This window comes from Mandrillus leucophaeus, unplaced genomic scaffold, assembly GCF_000951045.1.
Source record: "Mandrillus leucophaeus isolate KB7577 unplaced genomic scaffold, Mleu.le_1.0 Scaffold71, whole genome shotgun sequence".
NCBI lineage: Eukaryota > Metazoa > Chordata > Mammalia > Primates > Cercopithecidae > Mandrillus > Mandrillus leucophaeus.
This window is the reverse complement of record NW_012107697.1, coordinates 2,007,276-2,025,441: the sequence shown is the minus strand read 5'-3', so window position 1 is coordinate 2,025,441 and position 18,166 is coordinate 2,007,276. Positions and strand designations below refer to the sequence as shown.

The window sequence follows — 18,166 nt, the reverse complement described above, 5'->3', positions numbered from 1 at the left end:
TTTTTTGAGACGGAGTTTCACTCTTGCCCAGGCTGGAGTGCAATGGTGCGATCTCGGCTCACTGCAACCTCCACTTCCCAGGTTCAGGCGATTCTCCTGCCTCAGCCTCCCTAGTAGCTGGGATTACAGGCATGTGCCATCACGCCCAGCTAGTTTTGTATTTTTAGTAGAGATGGGATTTCTCCATGTTGGTCAAGCTGGTCTCAAACTCCAGACCTCAGGTGATCCGCCCACCTCGGCCTCCCAAAGTGCTGGGATTACAGGTGTGAGCCACCGCACCCGGCCATGAATTACACCTGCTTTCTAACAGCACCCAATCCAGAGCAAAACTCTTACTTTCTTTTACCCTCTGCCAAAATACCCAAAACTGCAAGCCCCTCCTAACACTCTCTTACTGAGACATTCCGTGGTTCCCAATGGTGTGTGGTTTCTGAAGTCTCCCTTTTTACAACAAGTCATTAAACCTAGCTTCGAACTATAGATGTGTTTCTAGTGGTCTTTGGCTGATGGACATCAACAAATGTTTATTAAAGCTAAGTACTTTTTAAACATGATCGTATTTAAATCTTGCAATGGTTTTATGTGGCACATGTTATAATCAGCCCTGTTTTACAGATGAGTAAACAGATTTAGAGAAGTTAAATGTGTCATGATCAAGATCAAGGTCACAAAGCTAAGAAGTAAAGTTGGTGTCCAAACTGACATCAGAATGGGCTAAACCAAATTTAAGACAGTAACTAGTTTGGAAGGCTGCATGAAAGAGGTAGAATATTGGGAATTGCCTTGGGTGACATAAAAGGGGTATTGAGTTCTTGAAAGTGACTTGGGTGAGGTGGATGATACAGCTGTAAACAGAACTTAGACAAAAATAGGACCAAGGTATGCAGAAGAAGTGGGTATTAATTTTCCCTTCTTTCTTCCTTGCTTCCAAAGGTGATTGTCGGGATGATCATGTCTTTTCCCTCTACTTCATGATACCCTTTTTTTTCACCACTTTGGGATTGCTGTACCACAACTGGTAAGTAGGCCTATGGATAAGGAGAAAAGGGGAAAACGACCCGAACACATGGCAAAGATGGCCCTTATCATAACCCACCTTGTGGTGGAGAGGTTAAACTTGTGCATACCTCCATGGAATTTTCTGTGTCTTCAGTTGGTCGTATTCTGAAATTTCTCCCTACCCAACAGTAGTTGGGGATGAGTGCATGGAGGTCCCAGGAATAGATGAATTCAGGGCCTTGGATCCTGCAGAGTTGCTGCACAACTGGAGTCTCCTCTAAGTCAGAACTAGGGTCAGGGCTAGTCCAGTGCCCATAGGGTGTGATGTGAGAGAAAGGATTGGTAATGCCTCTTGCCACTGGCTCGGATCCTCTCCCCCACACAGGTACCCATCACGGGTGTTTGTGGGAGATACCTTCTGTTACTTTGCTGGCATGACCTTTGCCGTGGTGGGCATCTTGGGACACTTCAGCAAGACCATGCTACTATTCTTCATGCCCCAGGTGTTCAACTTCCTCTACTCACTGCCTCAGCTCCTGCATATCATCCCCTGCCCTCGCCACCGCATACCCAGGTAGCCGCTTTGGGGCTTGAAACGGACATCATAGCCTTTTCACTTGGGATATCTAATGCCAGCCTTTACATTGCTGTGCAAAGGGAGTGGGCCCAAAGAAGGGCTATTTCCATGTGAGTAACCCTTTATAACTTCCAAAGCGCATTTATTTGCATCATCTGATACTCACAGTGGTTCTGATAACAGCAAGCAGCAGAGCCAGAAATAGATCTCAGGTTGACTCCACATTCAATGCTCTTCCTATTGATTAGCCACAGGGAGGAGGGTTCAAATAGTGGCCCAGTCACATGAAGCTGTCTTCCCCCCGCAGACTCAATATCAAGACAGGCAAACTGGAGATGAGCTATTCCAAGTTCAAGACCAAGAGCCTCTCTTTCTTGGGCACCTTTATTTTAAAGGTAACAGGGTAACAAGGAGGTAAGGCCCTAGGCTGCCATCCTGACCTTGAGGAATGGGGAACCTAGGCCTACATCAGATCCAAGGGGAACTTGGAAGCATTAAATAGGTCCACATTCCTAAAGCATAGGTATTAGCTGAGGTTCTCTTCACCTCTGGTCCCTCCAGGTGGCAGAGAGCCTCCGGCTGGTGACAATACACCAAAGTGATACTGAGGATGGTGAATTCACTGAATGTAACAACATGACCCTCATCAACTTGCTACTTAAAATCTTTGGGCCCATACATGAGAGGAACCTCACATTGCTCCTGCTGCTGCTGCAGGTGAGGATGGGGATTGGGTTTATACCTCCTTGTCTCCCTTTCTCCGTGATTCTTACTCCAGTCCATTTCTCCTTGCAGATCCTGGGCAGTGCCTTCACCTTCTCCATTCGATATCAGCTCGTTCGACTCTTCTATGATGTCTGAGTCCCTTGATCATTGTCCTTTACCTCACAGTCTCTAGGATTCCTGACTCAGGCTGACCTCTCTCTGGTCCCAGACTGCCTCCTTGCCCAGGCCTCTCTCACTCTTCATACTCTTCCAGATTTTGTTCTCAGCATTTTCTTTTCCCTGTGATCGCTGGCATCCTGGGCGTTTCTTGCCCCCTACTGTCTACTGATTGGATTTTACTTATGACTTTCTGCAACTTGCTACTCTCCCTCTCCATCCTGTCTTTGCAGCCTCACAGGGTGGGATACAGCAGTTTTTTTTGCAGTTATCCACAGTCACATTTCAGAGTCCTGACTCTCAAGGAACTACTGGTTTTTGGGATAGAACTTGGGCCAGGGCTAGGGACACAGGCTCCACAGTGACCTGTTATTTGATTGTAAATTAAGTGTTCTGATTAGTAAGAAGTAAGCAGGGGGCCACATGCTCTCAATGGAGACAATAAAGTGTTGTCTATTTCTTATTGTTCCTGTAGGTATATTTCCTATATGGGCATTTTTGGGTGGATTGGGAGGGTAGGTGGGGGTACTTTCTCCAACAGGATGCCTCTCTCTCTGCCCCACCAGACCCCATCTAATAAGAAGTGAACAGAACTGAGACCAAACAGAACATATTGAATAAACATTTAAATCCTGATACTTCAGGTGGCATGGAGGGCCACAAAATTGAAGTTATCCTGTTTCCTGGCATGGGGTCAAACTTTCAAAGACACCGGGTACAGTGGCTCATGCCTGTAATCCCAGCACTTTAGGAGGCCAAGGCAGGAGGATTGCCTGAGCTCAGGAATTCAAGACAGCCTGGGCAACAAAACGAGACTCCGTCTCTACAAAAATAAATAATTAGCCCACTGTGGTGGAGCATTTGTAGTACCATCTACTCGAGAGGTTGAGCAGGAAGGATCCCTTGAGCCCAGGAGTCCGAGGCTTGCAGTGAGCTGAGATCACACCACTGCACTCCAGCCTGGGTGACAGCAAGCAAGACCCGGTCTATTAAAAACAAGAAAGAAAAGAAAGAAAGAAAAAGAAAACTTTAAGGGGTCATTATAATTTCTTCCCTTTTCCATTCGCCCTTTGTCAGGTAGGAGAAGGGAGTGTGGAGTGACCGGACCTGGAAAGGGTAGCTATAGTATTGACCCCTTTCCTTTAAACATCCTACGCCAGCACAGATTTCCCAGACGCTCTCTAGGTGGCCTCAGACTCCACCCCTTTTGTCTTCCGGTTCTGCCTTCCGACTGTAGTGTTTAAATCTCGCGCGCTTTACAAGGATTGGCTATATCAGCGGGTGTTTGGCCGTCTGCATGCTACCCCGCCTCCTCGCCTTTTCTCCCCGGGCAAAAGGTTTTCAAATTCGACCAATCAGCGGGCGCGCTCCCTCAGCCGAGGCGCGACACCCAAGGGTTAACCGCAACCAACCGGAGGCGGGTATTGGAGAAAAGAGCCAATCAGGAGGGCGCAGAGGTGTGTCCTGGGGGCTTATAAAGGTAGCCTCACGGCGCGCGCGCGACAGCGGTTACACTGCGGCGGGCTTCTGTTGGGGTGTCTCTGAACCGTTGTACTTCACCGGTCTACCTCGCTAGCATGTCGGGCCGTGGCAAGACTGGCGGCAAGGCCCGCGCCAAGGCCAAGTCGCGCTCGTCGCGCGCCGGCCTCCAGTTCCCAGTGGGCCGTGTACACCGGCTGCTGCGGAAGGGCCACTACGCCGAGCGCGTTGGCGCCGGCGCGCCCGTGTACCTGGCGGCAGTGCTGGAGTACCTCACCGCTGAGATCCTGGAGCTGGCGGGCAATGCGGCCCGCGACAACAAGAAGACGCGAATCATCCCCCGCCACCTGCAGCTGGCCATCCGCAACGACGAGGAGCTCAACAAGCTGCTGGGCGGCGTGACGATCGCCCAGGGAGGCGTCCTGCCCAACATCCAGGCCGTGCTGTTGCCCAAGAAGACCAGCGCCACCGTGGGGCCGAAGGCGCCCTCGGGCGGCAAGAAGGCCACCCAGGCCTCCCAGGAGTACTAAGAGGGCCCGCGCCGCGGCCGGCCGCCAGGCCTCCCCATGCCACCACAAAGGCCCTTTTAAGGGCCACCACCGCCCTCATGGAAAGAGCTGAGCCACTTCAGACTGCGGGGCAAGCGGGCCGCGGCTCCCGGCTCCTTTCCCCTCCCATCGCCCGCCTTTGCCGCCCGGCCTCGAGTCCCCGCCCGCCCCCCTCCTGGCCTGCACCGCCTGCCGCGTCGGCCTCGAGCCCTGCCCCATCCGCCGGCCGCCCTCCGGTAGGGCTCGGGCCCTCTGGACGCGGCTTGGGCACTCTTCGGGGACCACCGTGGCGCGGAGGACCCGAGCCTGCCGGGGGGAGGCCGGCGGCGCCGCACCTGCCCGCCTCGGCGCTCGTGACTCAGCCAGCTGCCCCATCCTGAGTCGCTGAGGGGCTGCGGGGAGGCCGCAGCACCTTCTGGAAGACTTGGCCTTCCGCTCTGACGCAGGGCCGAGGTGGGCAGTCCAGGCCGAGAGGCCGGCGGCCCTGAAGGTGAGTGAGGCCCTCGGCAGCTGCAGCCAGGGTGTCCGGTACTCCCCCGGCGTGGTGCTTAGCCCAGGACTTTCAGACGTGGCCGCTGGTCTGGAGGCTTTGGTGGGAGAGACACGATCGCTGGTTTCGGTCTGGCGCCCCCTCTGCGGCCGGGACCCAGGCCTTTCCCATCAGATCTCCCTCCATCTTCATTCATAGGTCTGCGCTGGGGCCGGGACGAAGCACTTGGTAACAGGCACATCTTCCTCCCGAGTGACTGCCTCCTACGAGGACATTTAGGGGAGGGCAGAGGCCTGCAGTTTGGCTTCACGGCTGGCTATGTGGACAGCAAGAGTCGTTTTCGCGGAAGCCGACTGGCAGCCAAGCCGGTCGGGCCTCCCCATTTCCCTTCCAGCAAACTCAACTCGGCAATCCAAGCACCTAGATACCAGCACAAGTCGGTTAATCCCTGTCTGGACTGAGCCTCCGTTGGCTTCCGAACTGGAATTTTGCAGCTAACCCTTCCAAGACTAGAACCTTAGGCATTGGGGAGTTTTAGATGAACTAATTTTATTAAAGGATTGTTTTTCTAAAAATGGAGCATTTGTTTTCATTTTGCAAGAGAGTTGTAGGATTAGTGACTTTCTATACTTTCCTGATAGTGGGGGTGGGAGGGGCATGCAATATAAATAGGCTCTACTGTTAACCGAAGAAGGAGCAAACCATAGGAATTTTAAGATTTTAAATTGTTTCTTGGTGTTCCTGCGAGACAATTTATTCTGTGTGAAATGAAAACTATTGAGGCAGAAGCAGAAAGGATGTACCAGGAGAACTTTGGGCAAAAGTCCCAGCCTCCGAGGTAAGGATGAAAGGGCTTTGTGTTTGTTCATATCTTCCCACCAACCCCCCCACACACACACAAAAACACCTTCAGAGCTGGTTTATTAGTAGAGTTGGTTACATTCAAAGGCTGTGGCTTGGACTTCTCTAAAGAGATGAAGCCCCCACATACGGAGGAGGCAAGGCAGTCATCAAGGCCCCAAACTGAGGCAAATCCCCAGAAGGCTTGAACCCTGCAGTTCAGTCTTCTGAGGTAATCACTCCCCAGACAGCAGTGAGAATGGGGCACTGAGGGCCGGGATGTAGGCACTGGACAGCAGCAACCGAGGCATCTGTGCCCCACAGACCAGTTAATGGGCATCGTTAAGCTGCCGTGCAACATCCAGGATGTTTTTGGCTCCTTTGCTCAGCAACAAGTTGGCCAGGCTGATGCCCAAGTTCTGGGCAGCCAACTGGGGCCCTCGTGGAATGTTACGAGCAGTGATGCCTACCAGCTGTGGGTCATCCTCAGGGCCATCTTCATGCTGTATGCGGGAAGGAGGTGGGAATTGGTGAGAACAAATGAGATTATATGCACTCTTGTTTATTACCCCCTCACCCTCCAGCTTTAGTACCTGGGCAGGGACATGGATGGTAGCCTGCATGGTGTCTTGTATGCTATCTGAGCCATCTAGACTCCAGACTCCTCCAGTCAGGTACAGCTGGGGAAGAAAACAGTTGCCTCAGCACAGTCTGAGAGCGGACTGCTTAGAAACCTGGGATGCACAGGAAGAAATGCCACAGTCCTCCCTTCCCTGGCTTGCCACCTATTTCCCCCCACTTACTTGCCCATCCTTCATAGCTGTATGCACGGCTACTGGCACACTGCAGCCTCCTTCCTGGAATGAGAAGTTCTTGTGAGCTCCAAGGGCTCTTAACACCATCCTGTGACCACAGACCTGAGGACATCACTGAAAAGATAACTGTGGGCTCAGACCTGGTCCTCTCCATACACAACACTCAACAAGAATGAGTTAGCACTATATACAGAGCATTCATGTGAGAAATCGTCCCCACCACCTTTCCCAGCTCTCCAAGTCCCCAGCCCTCCACAGGTGGAGCACAGGCCCTACCAGGTGCCTCAGGAAGGCCCTTTCAGCGATGCAGCGAAGCAGGGTCTCGGGATCGTGCAGCACACCCACCAGATCCAAGATGTCCTGGTCCTTGGCTCGGACTTCCACGCCCAAGGCCCCCTGATGGAAAAACAGCCTAGGACATCAGGCCTGCTCTTTCCCCAACCAATGGCGCAAAGCATAGGACCATCTCTATCTACTTGCTCCCCAGGGCCTTTTGGACCAGTAGCATCCCAAGGCCTGCCCCTCCCTGAGAATGCTATTCTGGGGTAGCAGATGCAGAAGGTTGTGAGACCAGCTTCTTGGTTGAGAACAAAGGGAAGGGATATGTCACCATGTGGCTTCCCTGGTCAAGTATACCTGGCCCACAGCATACATGCATTCATCAGGGTGCAGGATCTGTGGAGGCAGAACAGGTAGTCAAAAGGGTGGACACAGGGATGTCTAAAAACACTTGGCAGTGAGATGATTCCTATCATCGAGAAAGCCTGGGTAGGCCTAAGTGCGAGTCTGGCCTCTTTTTTTTTTTTTTTTGGTAAATTTTCTCCATGAAGGCCTAGAGTCTAGCCTCTGATTCACAATCTTCCCAGCCTGTGGTGTTAGAGGTGGGGTGGTCAAGAAGTGAAGACAGATGGTCCTTGACTTACAATGGGGTTACATCCTGATAAACCCATTGCTAAGTTGAAAACACAAGCTGAAAATGCATTTAATATACCTAGCCTACTTTACATGTGCTCAGAACACTTAACATTAACCTATTATAGTTGGACAAAATCATCTAACACCAAGCCTATTTTATAATAAAGTGCTAAATATCTCATGTAATGAATACTGTACTGAAAGTAAAAAACAGAATGGCTGTATGGGTACTAAGTACAGTTTCTACTGAACGTATATCACTTTCACACAATCATAAAGTCTAAAAATCCTAAATTGGGGATGACTATAAGGCAGAAAGGAGATGCAGATGAACTGGGGATAGGATAGGGGCAGCCCCTACCTGCCCCACCCGGTTGTGCCAGCCCATGCGCTGCAGGCCAGCTGTTGCCAGGATGATGGCACTGAACTCCTGCTGCTCGTCCAGCTTCCGAAGCCGCGTGTTGAGGTTTCCCCGCTGTGGAGAGTTGCTAAGGACCACAGTGTCGGGCAATCTGGGGCCTCATGAGATTCCCTCTGCCTCAGTCTGTCTTTCCTTCTCTAGCTGGCTGACTTTCACTCATCTTCCAGCTCTCAGCTTAATGGTAACAGCTAACACTTACATCATACTTACTACATGCCAGACACTGCTGTAAAAGTACTTTCCATATGTGAGATCATTTCATCTTCACAACAACCCTGTGAGGAAGGTAGTATTATTATCCCCACTTTACAGATAAGGAAAATGACATAGGGAGGCTAAATGACTTGCCAAGGTTACAAGACCTCTAACAAACCTTCCCTGAACCCCCAGACTTCTGTGTTTAGATGTTCCAACTAGAAGTTTCCAGAAAATTCCCAACTTCACTTATTGGAGCACTTCGCACATACTATTTTTAAATTTAGTTTTATGAAATGTACTACATATTCATTGTAAAAGTCAAAACAATATAGTAGCATATAAAAATGGAAGTACTGGCCAGGCATGGTGGCTCAAGCCTGTAATCCCAGCCCTTTGGGAGGCCAAGGCCGGTGGATCACCTGAGGTCAGGAGTTTGAGACCAGCCTGACCAACATGGTGAAACCCCATCTCTACTAAAAATACAAAAATTAGCCGGGTGTGGTGGCAGGCACCTGTAATCCTCACTACTTGGGAGGCTGAGGTAGAAGGATTGCTTGAACTCAGGAGGCAGAGGTTGCAGTGAGCCTAGATTGCGCCACTGCACTCCAGCCTGGGCAACAGAGTGAGACCCCTGTCTCAAAAAATAAAAATAAAAAATAAGGAAGTACTCCCTATCCCTCCAGAAGCAGTCACTGTTCAGTATAACTGCATTATCCCTAAGTAAAAAGTAAACTCTACATATGCAGGGGAATGTTTATCTTGCTCACCATTATCCCCAATGCCTTGCACTCCAAACACTTGTCTGGGACTAAGAAAACACTAGACTATAAATGAGTGGACGGATGAGTGGATGGAAGGACAGACAGGCCACTAACCCCACGGGCTGCTTGCTGGAAGCCCCTTCCACTCTCAGGACTCCCAGAGCCCTCTAGACCTTGCCTTTTTCCTTGGCTGCTCCCCTGTCACTCTTTTAAAAGGATACAATACTCCTGAACTCCAGGTGTGAGAACTTTCTCTGCAGCTGGGCCGCTCTCCGCAGGGAGCTGGTTCCCACCACACTGCCCAGAGAGAGGTTACAATGAGATTTTAACTCTAGGCGGTCACTGTTCCTTTCCTCCTCCTCCCATCCCTGCATCTTCTGGGCACATCCCACCAAGCTGCCTATTCAGGCCCCACTTACCTCTTCTCTGGCAAGGTTTCTAGGGTCTTCCCAACAAATTTTGGGTGAAAGACAACAGCATCATGGGGGTTTTCCCGCCTGGAGGAGGAGGGAAGGGCATAGAATGAAGGAAGAAATTTAAGTTCAGATCACCACCAACTCACTGGTATTTCCTGAGTTTTCTGCCACCAGTCAACACTCCTCAGGGCAGAGGAGATAACCCTGGAGCAGAGGGTCAGATCCCAAAGGGAAAGGCAAAGTTTCACCTGATGCCTACCCCTGCCCAAGCCCCTTACTTGCAAAACTCTTACTTGCAGATGGCTCCGATGGTGAAGCCAGGAGGAAGCACTGTGGGCAGGTCCTTCAAGGAGTGAACAACCAGGTCCACTCTACAGAGATGGGAGATGGGGGTGAAGAGAAAGGGAATGAGCAGCCAGCCTTCACCCCTTCTCCACCCACCCCTGCCTCCACTTCAGTGGTGGAGCCTAGGGCAGTTCAGGAAGCATGCCTTCCCAAAATCTCAGGAGCATGAAACCTGCCCTCCTCTCGCTCTCCCTCCTACCCTCCCTCCCCCAGCCATTCTTGCAGTCCAGGCAGCCAGCTGGCTCAGAACCAGACTCTCTCCTTTTCTGAAGCCTGAAAAAACCCACCTATGCGCCGCCTTCAGCCTCTCTGAGGGTTTAAGCCCAGCAGCCTACCTGACACCCGGGGTCCCAGCAAGAGACCTAGCATACTAAGTTCCCAGCAAGAGACTGGGAGGGCACCACACTCTCCTATCTTTACTTACTCATTCTTCTCCAGCGCATGTTCAAGCTCCTTGGTAAACAGGCTCTTCTCTCCAATCTGCCGGACAAGAAAGAGCCTGAGTGAATCCCTTCAGGGAAAGAAAGAAGAGCGGGGACAAGAACTGGGGAGGAAGATGTTGTTACCTTAGAGAGTGCAGTATCAAGAATCTTGTCTCCTGTGGTGGACATAGCAACTGAGGAGAGAGTCAATCAATCAGGCGCTCATTATTGATCAGCATTTACTGAGCCCAGCACTGTGCTACGATTCATGATGAGGACAGAGGCACATAATCCCTGGTCCCTGCCCTCTGAGTACCTACGATCGAGCAGGAAGACCAGAAACACTCCTAAAAAGACCCAAAGCTTAAGACGTTAAATGCCAGGCTAACCCAGGTAGTCAGAGCTGGAGGTATTCAGAGGAAAGCACCTTCGGAACTGGGAGCAGCCCAGAGGGATTCTTGGGGCAGCGAGACAGGCTTTAGCTAAAGGCAAAGCCAGAAATGCTGTGTTCTCCCCTCTCGGGGTACCAGGCTTCCCATTAGCTTCCACTCCTTTCCAGAAAACTCACTGATTTCAAACTGCAGGCCAGGGTACAAGGCTTTCAGTGTTGCCACCACACTGTCCGTCTGTATGCGAGCAAGCTGCGGGTAGAGATTTGGATTAGTCCTGCCCTTCCCAGCCACTGCTCAGACTCTCATAGGTTAGGCAGATCCTGAAGGGACTGGAATTTCCATGTGAGAATGAGAAGGGGCTTGGGAGCCCTCTGTACTCCAACAATTTTCCCAGCCTAGGGACGATCTTGCCATAGAATGTAATCTGCCATTCCCCAGGGAACGTAACGCCCAGCCACCCCATCTCCTCCATACTAGGGATTAACCCTGAGTCCCCCAATTTGTGATGCTGTGAACATCACAACTGTTCTGACAAACCTCTTCCACCCGGGCTCCTGCACCCACCTGGCTCTTGCGGGTACCCACGCGAATCACTCTCATCTTTGGGCTGTTTTCTTCCTGCAGAAAAAGTCCCCAGGTCACAGTCCCCTCTGTTCCTTGTGTTCCTCAATACCTTGTCCAAGAACCAGAATCACTGGCTTGGAAGAAAGGAACTTCAGAACCTGGCCTGTGGCTAGCTGGGGCTCAGAGTGGGGAAATACTTGGGCTGGTCCCTTTCACCTTCCTCAGTACCTTCTGCCCTCCTCAGGGATCCAGAGAAGCAGACACTAGAGGGAGGCAACAGTAGGACCTGCTGTTGCTGCCACTGCAGTAACCAGGACACTGAGCCCTGAAGCCCACCTTGGCCAAGGAAGTTGTCAGTAGGAGTGCTGTGCACAGCCAGGTGGATAAAGAGATAAGGCCCATCAGCCTGGCCACAGGAAGGGTGGGGCCTGCAGCTGGCAGGGGCGGGGCAGCCAGGACCACACTGGGGAACCTGTGCTGAGTCACTGGAGAATAGATTCCCTATCTACAACAGACGAGGCACTTGAGAAAATTTCAGTGCCATCCAGATGCCACATGGAGTAGACTAGAGTCTAAGAGCAGCAAGCTGCCACCTTCTCCGGCAAGAGGCCCAGATGTCTGGCTGCAAAAGAACTCAAGAGGATGAAGATGCCACAGTGGGGAAAGCTGACAGTATTAACAGTCACTTAATCTGGCTGGACTGCATGCATTAAGGACTGAGGTCAACAGATCTGATGTACAGTCCTGCTCAGCCTCTTGGCTGGGTGACCTTGGGTACATTGTCCCATGAGGATCTGTTTGTTCATCTATAAAATGAAGAGGTTGGACTCAGGTTTCTTCTGCCTCAGATGTTCCATAAGACTGGGAGGCTGCACTGCCTAAAGTTCGTTCACCTAGAGTGTTGTCTCCAGTTTCGCCAATAAGGAAATATTGGGAGGGCAGAGCCCAAGTCAAGAACTCAAGAGGACACGCCTCTTCCTCCTGCCAGAGTACCTTGGACAAAAGTATTCACTGCCAAGCAGGTAGAACTGAATTCTTCAGTCTAAGACAGACGTCCCATTTCTCTCTCTTTTTTAAAAATTTTTTTTTTTTTTTTTGAGATGGAGTCTTACTCTTTTGCCCAGGCTGGAGTGCAGTGGCATGATCTAGGCTCACTGCAACCTCTACCCCCCGGGTTCAAGCTAAAGGCATGCACCACCATGCCCAGCTAGTTCTTGCATTTTTAGTAGGGATGGGGTTTCACTATGTTGGCCAGGCTGGTCTCGAACTCCTGACCTTGTGATCCTCCTGTCCCAGCCTCCCAAAGCGCTGGGATTACAGGTCTGAGCCACCACATCCGGCCTGATCCCATTTCTTTCTACATCAGACAGTAGCCACTGTAGATACTGATACTGTCAACAGTCGACATTCCCTGATATGGGATGTTCATCCTATGGAGTTCCTTTTTTTTCTTTTCTTTTCTTTCAGACAGAGTCTCCCTCTGTCGCCTAGGCTGGAGTGCAGTGGCACATTCTCAGCTCACTGCAACCTCCACCTCCCAGGTTCAAGCGATTCTCCTGTCTCAGCCTCCCAAGTAGCTGGGATTACAGGTGCATGCTGCCACACCAGCTAATTTTTTGTATTTTTAGTAGAAACGGGGTTTCACCATGTTCCCTAGGCTAGTCTCGAACTCCTGAGCTCAGGCAATCCACCTGCCTTGGCCTCCCAAAGTGCTAGGATTACAGGCATGAGCCACTGTGCCCGGCCTAATTTTTATATTTTTAGTAGAGACGGGGTTTCACCATGTTGGCCGGGGTGCTATGGAGTTCTTTTGCACCCAAACATCTGGGGTCTCTATTGTGGGAGCAGGTGACAGTTTGCTGCCCTCAGACTCTGGTCTACTCCGTGTGATCACGCCAGTAAATTAACCCTGGGAGACCCTTTGCAAATTAGGCTAGGCTTGAAATACTAAACGTGGCCACCAAAATTCTGGGCCACAGGGAGCCCACAGAAAGGACTCTAAGGTCCCAGAACTACTAGGTTCAAACAATTCCTTAAGTTCCTTGAATGTGCACAGCATATTCAAGTCAAACCGTTTCATTAAAAAATAAAACATTGAGCACTTCTATGTTGAAGCTATTGCTTCTGCATATTGTTGTCCTCTCAACAATCCTATCAGGTAGACAAGACAGGCACCTTTGGGACCATGTTACAGAAGCAACGGGTGGCACCAAGGCATGAGGTGACTTGCCCAGGGTCACAGAGATAATAACCGAGAAAGAGTTGGGGCTACAATTCAGATCTTCCTACTCCTAGTCCAGGGCTCCGGAATGACTGCAGGAGCAAAGATCCCAGCCCTCACCAACTGGCTGGACAGGGGGAGATTAGCAGCTCCCCATCTCTTTCTTATCTCAGCCTGACAGTGGCCTCCACCAACTCTGCAGTTTGTGCACAAGCCCAGGGCTCAGCAAGCAGGCTTGTAATGGGAAGGCCCACAGCGGCCTCCCACCCACGGTAGTAATTCAGTAGGTGTGTCTCAGCTGAGGACTTGGAGAGTTGGTTGTGGCTGGGAGACCACTGTAATACAAAAATAAGGCGCACTTCTAAGACGTTTGTGTGCAGTTCGGAGGCTTGGCTTATGCTCTCTCCTCTGAATCAAAATTGGAACGTGTCTTCCCAAAGGGGCCGCATCTGCATCCGCCTCGGCCCAGCCTCGAATGAAAGGACCAAGTCTGAGTAGACGAACGTTCGCGGTCTGGGTCACTAAATCTAGAGCCGTGCATCCCAGGCCTGATGGGAATCCCACCCAGATGCCCGCAGGGACGGGGGTTCTGTTCCAGACAATCCTTCCACTCTTAACCCAGCACCACCGCTCTCTTGATTTCCCCATTCCTTCCGGAGGGCAACAGAACTACTGGCCCTTTAAAAACTATTCGGACCAAAAAAAAAAAAAAAAAAGCCGTTCTGACCAATAGCGACTGAGGATGGCAACCTGGGGCCAATTGCTGCACGGCTCGTCCAGAAGCCCAAAGTGTGCTGGTCACCGGCTCAGCACTCACCGCCGTTGCAGCCGCATTGCCGTTACCAGACATGGCTCCGCTTAGGAAGTAGGCTGTGTTTGGGTGCCGCTAAGGTCCCCCAGCCCCGGGAAGCCGGGGGCTCCGGCCGGCGAGTACCGGGGACACGTGGGGCCCGAGCTTGTCGTACAGTCTGACTCCTGGTCTCCGCAGGGCCACGTCACTTCCGGCGCCCTCCCTCGAAGGGGAGGTCCCTTCCTCTGGGCGGGAATTGGAACATTGCGACAGAGTGGACCTCCTCATTCGACCTCTCCATTCCCCAGCTGTGGCATGAGCAAGTAGTGCAGCTTCTATGGCGCTTCCTTTGCTCTGTTCAAACTTAGCTTTGCTACATCCCTGAAGTAGGCAGCATTTTTCTTTTTGATACAGGGTCTCACTGTGTCCCCAGACTAGAGTGCAGTGGATGACCACGGGTCACTGCAGCTTTGACCTCCCGGCTTCAGCGATCCCCCCACCTCAGCCTCCCAAGTAGCTGGGACTACAGGTGCACAGCACCACGTCCGGCTAATTTCTAGATTTTTTGTAGAGACAGCAGGGAGGTGGTCTCACTGTGTTGCCCAGGCTGGTCTCTAACTCCTGGACTCAAGCAATTATCTCACCTTGGCCTCCTAAAACGCTGGGATTACAGGCGCGTGAGCCACTGGCCCAGCCAGCATTTCAATTCTTAAGATGAGGAAACTGGTTCAGAGAGATTAAAGGTCATGCCTAAAGACAAGTAACTGAAGTGGGAGCACAAACGCTACATACTTGTAGTGAGAAAAGAGCTTATTAGGAAAAGTGCTTTCCCATGAACATAATGAACAATCATGATTAATAATCACCCAGCTGGGTGCAGTGGCTCACACCTATATTCCCAGCACTTTAGGAAGCCAAGGCAGGAAGACTGCTTGAGCCCAGGAGTTTGAGACCACCCTGGGCAACATGGTGAAAACCTCATCTCTACAAAAAATACGAAAATAGCCAGTGTGGTGGCACATGCCTGTAGACCCAGCTACTCAGGAGGCTGAGGTGTGAGGATCGCTTGAGCCCAGGAAGTCGAGGCAGCTGTGAGCTATGGTGGTGCCACTGCACTGTCGCCTGGATGGCAGAGTGAGACCCCCCTTTTTTGTTTTTTTAAATTTTTTTTTTTGAGATGGAGTTTCACTCTTGTTGCCCAGGGTGGAGTGCAATGGTGCAATCTCGGCTCACCGCAACCTCCGCCTCCTGGGTTCAAGCAATTCTCCTGCCTCAGCCTCCTGAGTAGCTAGGATTACAGGCACCCGCCACCACAGTCAGCTAGTTTTTGTGTTTTTAGTAGAGATGGGGTTTTACCATGTTGGTCAGGCTGGTCTCAAACTCCTGACCTCAGGTGATCCGCCCACTTCAGCCTCCCAGAGTGCTGGGAATACAAGCATGAGCCACCGCACCATGTGCTTAGCACTGTACAAAGAACTGGACACCTATTTGCTTGTTAGGCTTTCATAACAGCCATATAGGGTAGGTGTTATAATCCCTAATGCACAGATGAAGAAACAGATTGATGGGGAAAGAGTGGGAGTAGGGTGAGGGATAAGAGACTACACATTGGGTACAGTGTACACTGCTTGGGTGATCGGCACCAAATCTCAGAAACTACTACTAAAGAACTTGTTCACATAACCAAATACCACCTGTTCCCCAAAAGCCCACTGGGAAAAAAAAAAAATTAAAAAAAAAAAAAAACCAGTTGAGAAGGTAAGATGTACCCTAAGTCAAACAGCACAACTAGGATTCGAACCCAGGTCAGTGGATCCAAAGTCTACTCATAGCAGCTACAATACTGCCACTGTTTTTTTCTTTTTTACTTTTTGAGACAGGGTCTCTGTCACCTAGGCTGGAGTGCAGTGGTGTGATCAAGGCTCACTGCAGCCTCAACTTCCTGGGCTCAAGCAATCCTCCCACCTCAGCCTCCTGAGTAGCTGGGACCACAGGCAAGCGCCACCAGGCTGGGCTAGTTTATTTTTATTTCTTGCACAGACGGGGTCTCACTATGTTGCCTGGGGGGTTGGTCTTGAACTCCTGGACTCAAGTGATCCTCTCACCTCAGTCCCGCAAAGTGTTGGGATTACAGGCATGAACCACCGCGCCCAGCCCATGGCAATCCTAAATACTACCTAAACCACAATGTCAAACGTACTTCCTCCAATTAAACAACATAGGAGATGAAATTAGGTGAGGTTGTGGAGAAAAAACAACATAGGAGCAATTTTCACACAGGCAGTGCCACCCAAATTACACAGGGACACCTAGCAACATAAACTTTAGCTGACAATTTCAAAGAGGGAAAGGTGTTTCCAGAAAGGACCTTTTCTCCTGTTTATCATCTGGTAGTAAGTACAGCAAGATGCCAACCTACCCATTATTAAGGTAGGTTAAGCCCAAAGCTCCCTACCAGAGTCTGCCTCCTGCTTGAGTATTTTGCCCAAATTACCAGCAAGAGGAAACAGCAAGAGTTGTTTTGTGTGTTTTGGTCCAGGCTGCTCCTGGAGCTCAGTCATTAGGTCTTTTGCAGAGGTTCTTCAGTAAATTGAACTGTACCCAATGCCACAGGCCCCACCCATTACCGGAACGAGACTGAGCCAACATGGTCTCCAAGAACACCATAGGAGGGAAGTGGAATGCCAGGAGAGCAGAGGGAAGGAAGTCCATCATGCAGTTAAGAATCACCAGGAAGTCCCCAGAAAAAAATCCTTAAGCTCCCAAATCATTATATTCTTTTATTTACAGACTCTGCGAGCAAGGACCCAAGCACAGCCTGGTGCTCTTGGATAGAGAATAAAGCAGCTATTGTCCACACTCAGAGGTTGCTGAGGTGCCCTCCCCCACTGATCTGGAATGATCTACACTGCTAGTGAAGAGGAGGGATGGCAGGCTGGCTAAATAAGAAGGCAGGGAAAGAAAGTCTGCTTTAGTTCTGAGGGCTGTGACATTAGATGAGAGTGGAGCCCTGGGCATGTCAGCCAGCCTTCTGTGTAACGCCCGCTCAGGTCCCACTGTGTCTGTCCTCTCGGTCCTCCACTGTTGCCCACATCTTCCTCCAGGCTGCTTAAGTGCCCCTCCTGGAGTGCATGAGCAGGTCGCGCTGCAGCCCAGCCTCCAGGCTGGAGGTCAGTCTGGCTGTGGGAGGGTCAGTCAGCAGAGTCAATTTGTTGAAAACACCTCTGCCAAAGTAGTCAGCAATCACAGAAAAGCTGTCATTGGAGCACTTGAGCTGCAGGAGAAGAGGAGGGAAGGAGTACCAATCAGAATCAAAGTGCCTGTTTCTCAAATGAGGAGGAGATAAGGAAACAAGCCCTCCAGTGACTCTGTGACACTAGTGGGAATCCCCTGGCCCATCTAGCCCACTCATCCCCACCTGATGCTGGAATTGATCATGGAGATCTCGTTTCTGTTCCTGGGCCCGGATCATATCCATGACCTTCCGGTTTTCAGGGAGGCAGGTGGGACAGTCAGCATCACTTTCCGAGTAACTCTCAAAGCAATGTTGGTGGAAGGAGTGGCCACACAGGAAGTGGACTGAGGGCAACTCCAAGGCACTGTTACAGATGCTGCACTTGGTCTTTTGGAAAATCTTAGGACTACAGGGAAGAAAGACCAGAAGTGAGTGGCAAAAGTGAGGGCAAGGCCAGGAATCAAGGATAAGAAAGAAGGCAGCTGAAGTGGGCAGGGCAAGGTCCCTGGTAAGGCCCCTGAAGGCTGCCCTGCTCTTCTTACCGCCTTAGGGGAGTCAAATGATTATAACAGCCCTGGACCTGTAGTGAGTCTTAGCATGCTCCCAACAAGGCCAACTCAGCCTGGGGATCATTTCCTCTCTCTCCATTTTCACAACTGCCACTAAATTAACTTTCAGGTCTGTAGTCAGATGTGACCCTTTCAGTGAGGCCTTTCCTGGCCACCTTCTCTCTCTTTTTTTTTTTTTTTCAGACGGAGTCTTGCTCTGTCGCCCAGGCTGGAGTGCAGTGGCCGGATCTCAGCTCACTGCAAGCTCCACCTCCCGGGTTCACGCCATTCTCCTGCCTCAGCCTCCC

General features: G+C 51.0%; 4 protein-coding genes across 11 annotated transcripts in view; 2 read left to right on the top strand and 2 right to left on the bottom strand.

Annotated features, from left to right (window-relative positions):
- The window catches only part of DPAGT1 (dolichyl-phosphate (UDP-N-acetylglucosamine) N-acetylglucosaminephosphotransferase 1 (GlcNAc-1-P transferase)), a 6,280-nt gene extending 3,354 nt beyond the window's left edge, over positions 1 to 2,926 (top strand). The window contains exons 5-9 of one of the 2 annotated variants that reach the window (XM_011964929.1): positions 934 to 1,018; positions 1,385 to 1,573; positions 1,884 to 1,971; positions 2,138 to 2,293; positions 2,372 to 2,926. In XM_011964929.1, the coding sequence (XP_011820319.1) occupies positions 934 to 1,018; positions 1,385 to 1,573; positions 1,884 to 1,971; positions 2,138 to 2,293; positions 2,372 to 2,437 (584 nt within the window). In that variant the 3' untranslated portion in view covers positions 2,438 to 2,926. Of the gene's footprint in view, positions 1 to 933; positions 1,019 to 1,384; positions 1,574 to 1,883; positions 1,972 to 2,137 lie in introns of both variants that reach the window. The other variant, XM_011964930.1, reaches the window with a different exon arrangement.
- Positions 2,927 to 3,966: 1,040 nt separating this feature from the next.
- Positions 3,967 to 5,554, top strand: LOC105528241 (histone H2AX). 2 transcript variants are annotated; one of them, XM_011964926.1, is made up of 2 exons: positions 3,967 to 4,601; positions 4,632 to 5,554. In XM_011964926.1, the coding sequence occupies exon 1, from the start codon at positions 4,036 to 4,038 to the stop codon at positions 4,465 to 4,467; it is 432 nt and encodes a 143-aa protein (XP_011820316.1). In that variant the 5' UTR covers positions 3,967 to 4,035; the 3' UTR covers positions 4,468 to 4,601; positions 4,632 to 5,554. The 2 variants fall into 2 exon arrangements, with proteins under 2 accessions (XP_011820316.1, XP_011820317.1); XM_011964927.1 differs by having other exon boundaries at positions 3,967 to 4,975; positions 5,174 to 5,543.
- Positions 5,555 to 5,878: 324 nt separating this feature from the next.
- On the bottom strand, positions 5,879 to 14,290 carry HMBS (hydroxymethylbilane synthase). 6 transcript variants are annotated; one of them, XM_011964921.1, is made up of 14 exons: positions 14,103 to 14,290; positions 11,065 to 11,118; positions 10,677 to 10,749; positions 10,253 to 10,302; positions 10,111 to 10,166; positions 9,635 to 9,712; positions 9,345 to 9,422; positions 9,147 to 9,222; positions 7,907 to 8,020; positions 7,267 to 7,305; positions 6,907 to 7,026; positions 6,619 to 6,672; positions 6,409 to 6,495; positions 5,879 to 6,318 (listed from the first exon to the last, which is right to left on the bottom strand). In XM_011964921.1, the coding sequence occupies exons 1-14, from the start codon at positions 14,133 to 14,135 to the stop codon at positions 6,145 to 6,147; spliced, it is 1,086 nt and encodes a 361-aa protein (XP_011820311.1). In that variant the 5' UTR covers positions 14,136 to 14,290; the 3' UTR covers positions 5,879 to 6,144. The 6 variants fall into 6 exon arrangements, with proteins under 6 accessions (XP_011820311.1, XP_011820314.1, XP_011820313.1 ...); XM_011964924.1 differs by lacking the exon at positions 14,103 to 14,290 and adding an exon at positions 11,293 to 11,401; XM_011964923.1 differs by lacking the exon at positions 6,907 to 7,026 and having other exon boundaries at positions 14,013 to 14,290.
- Positions 14,291 to 16,835: 2,545 nt separating this feature from the next.
- Positions 16,836 to 18,166, bottom strand: part of VPS11 (vacuolar protein sorting 11 homolog (S. cerevisiae)) — a 14,457-nt gene continuing 13,126 nt past the window's right edge. Inside the window, exons 15-16 of the mRNA XM_011964918.1 lie at positions 17,494 to 17,716; positions 16,836 to 17,349 (exon numbers count right to left, since the gene is read on the bottom strand). Coding sequence (XP_011820308.1) covers positions 17,185 to 17,349; positions 17,494 to 17,716 — 388 coding nt within the window. The 3' untranslated portion in view covers positions 16,836 to 17,184. The remainder of the gene's footprint in view (positions 17,350 to 17,493; positions 17,717 to 18,166) is intronic.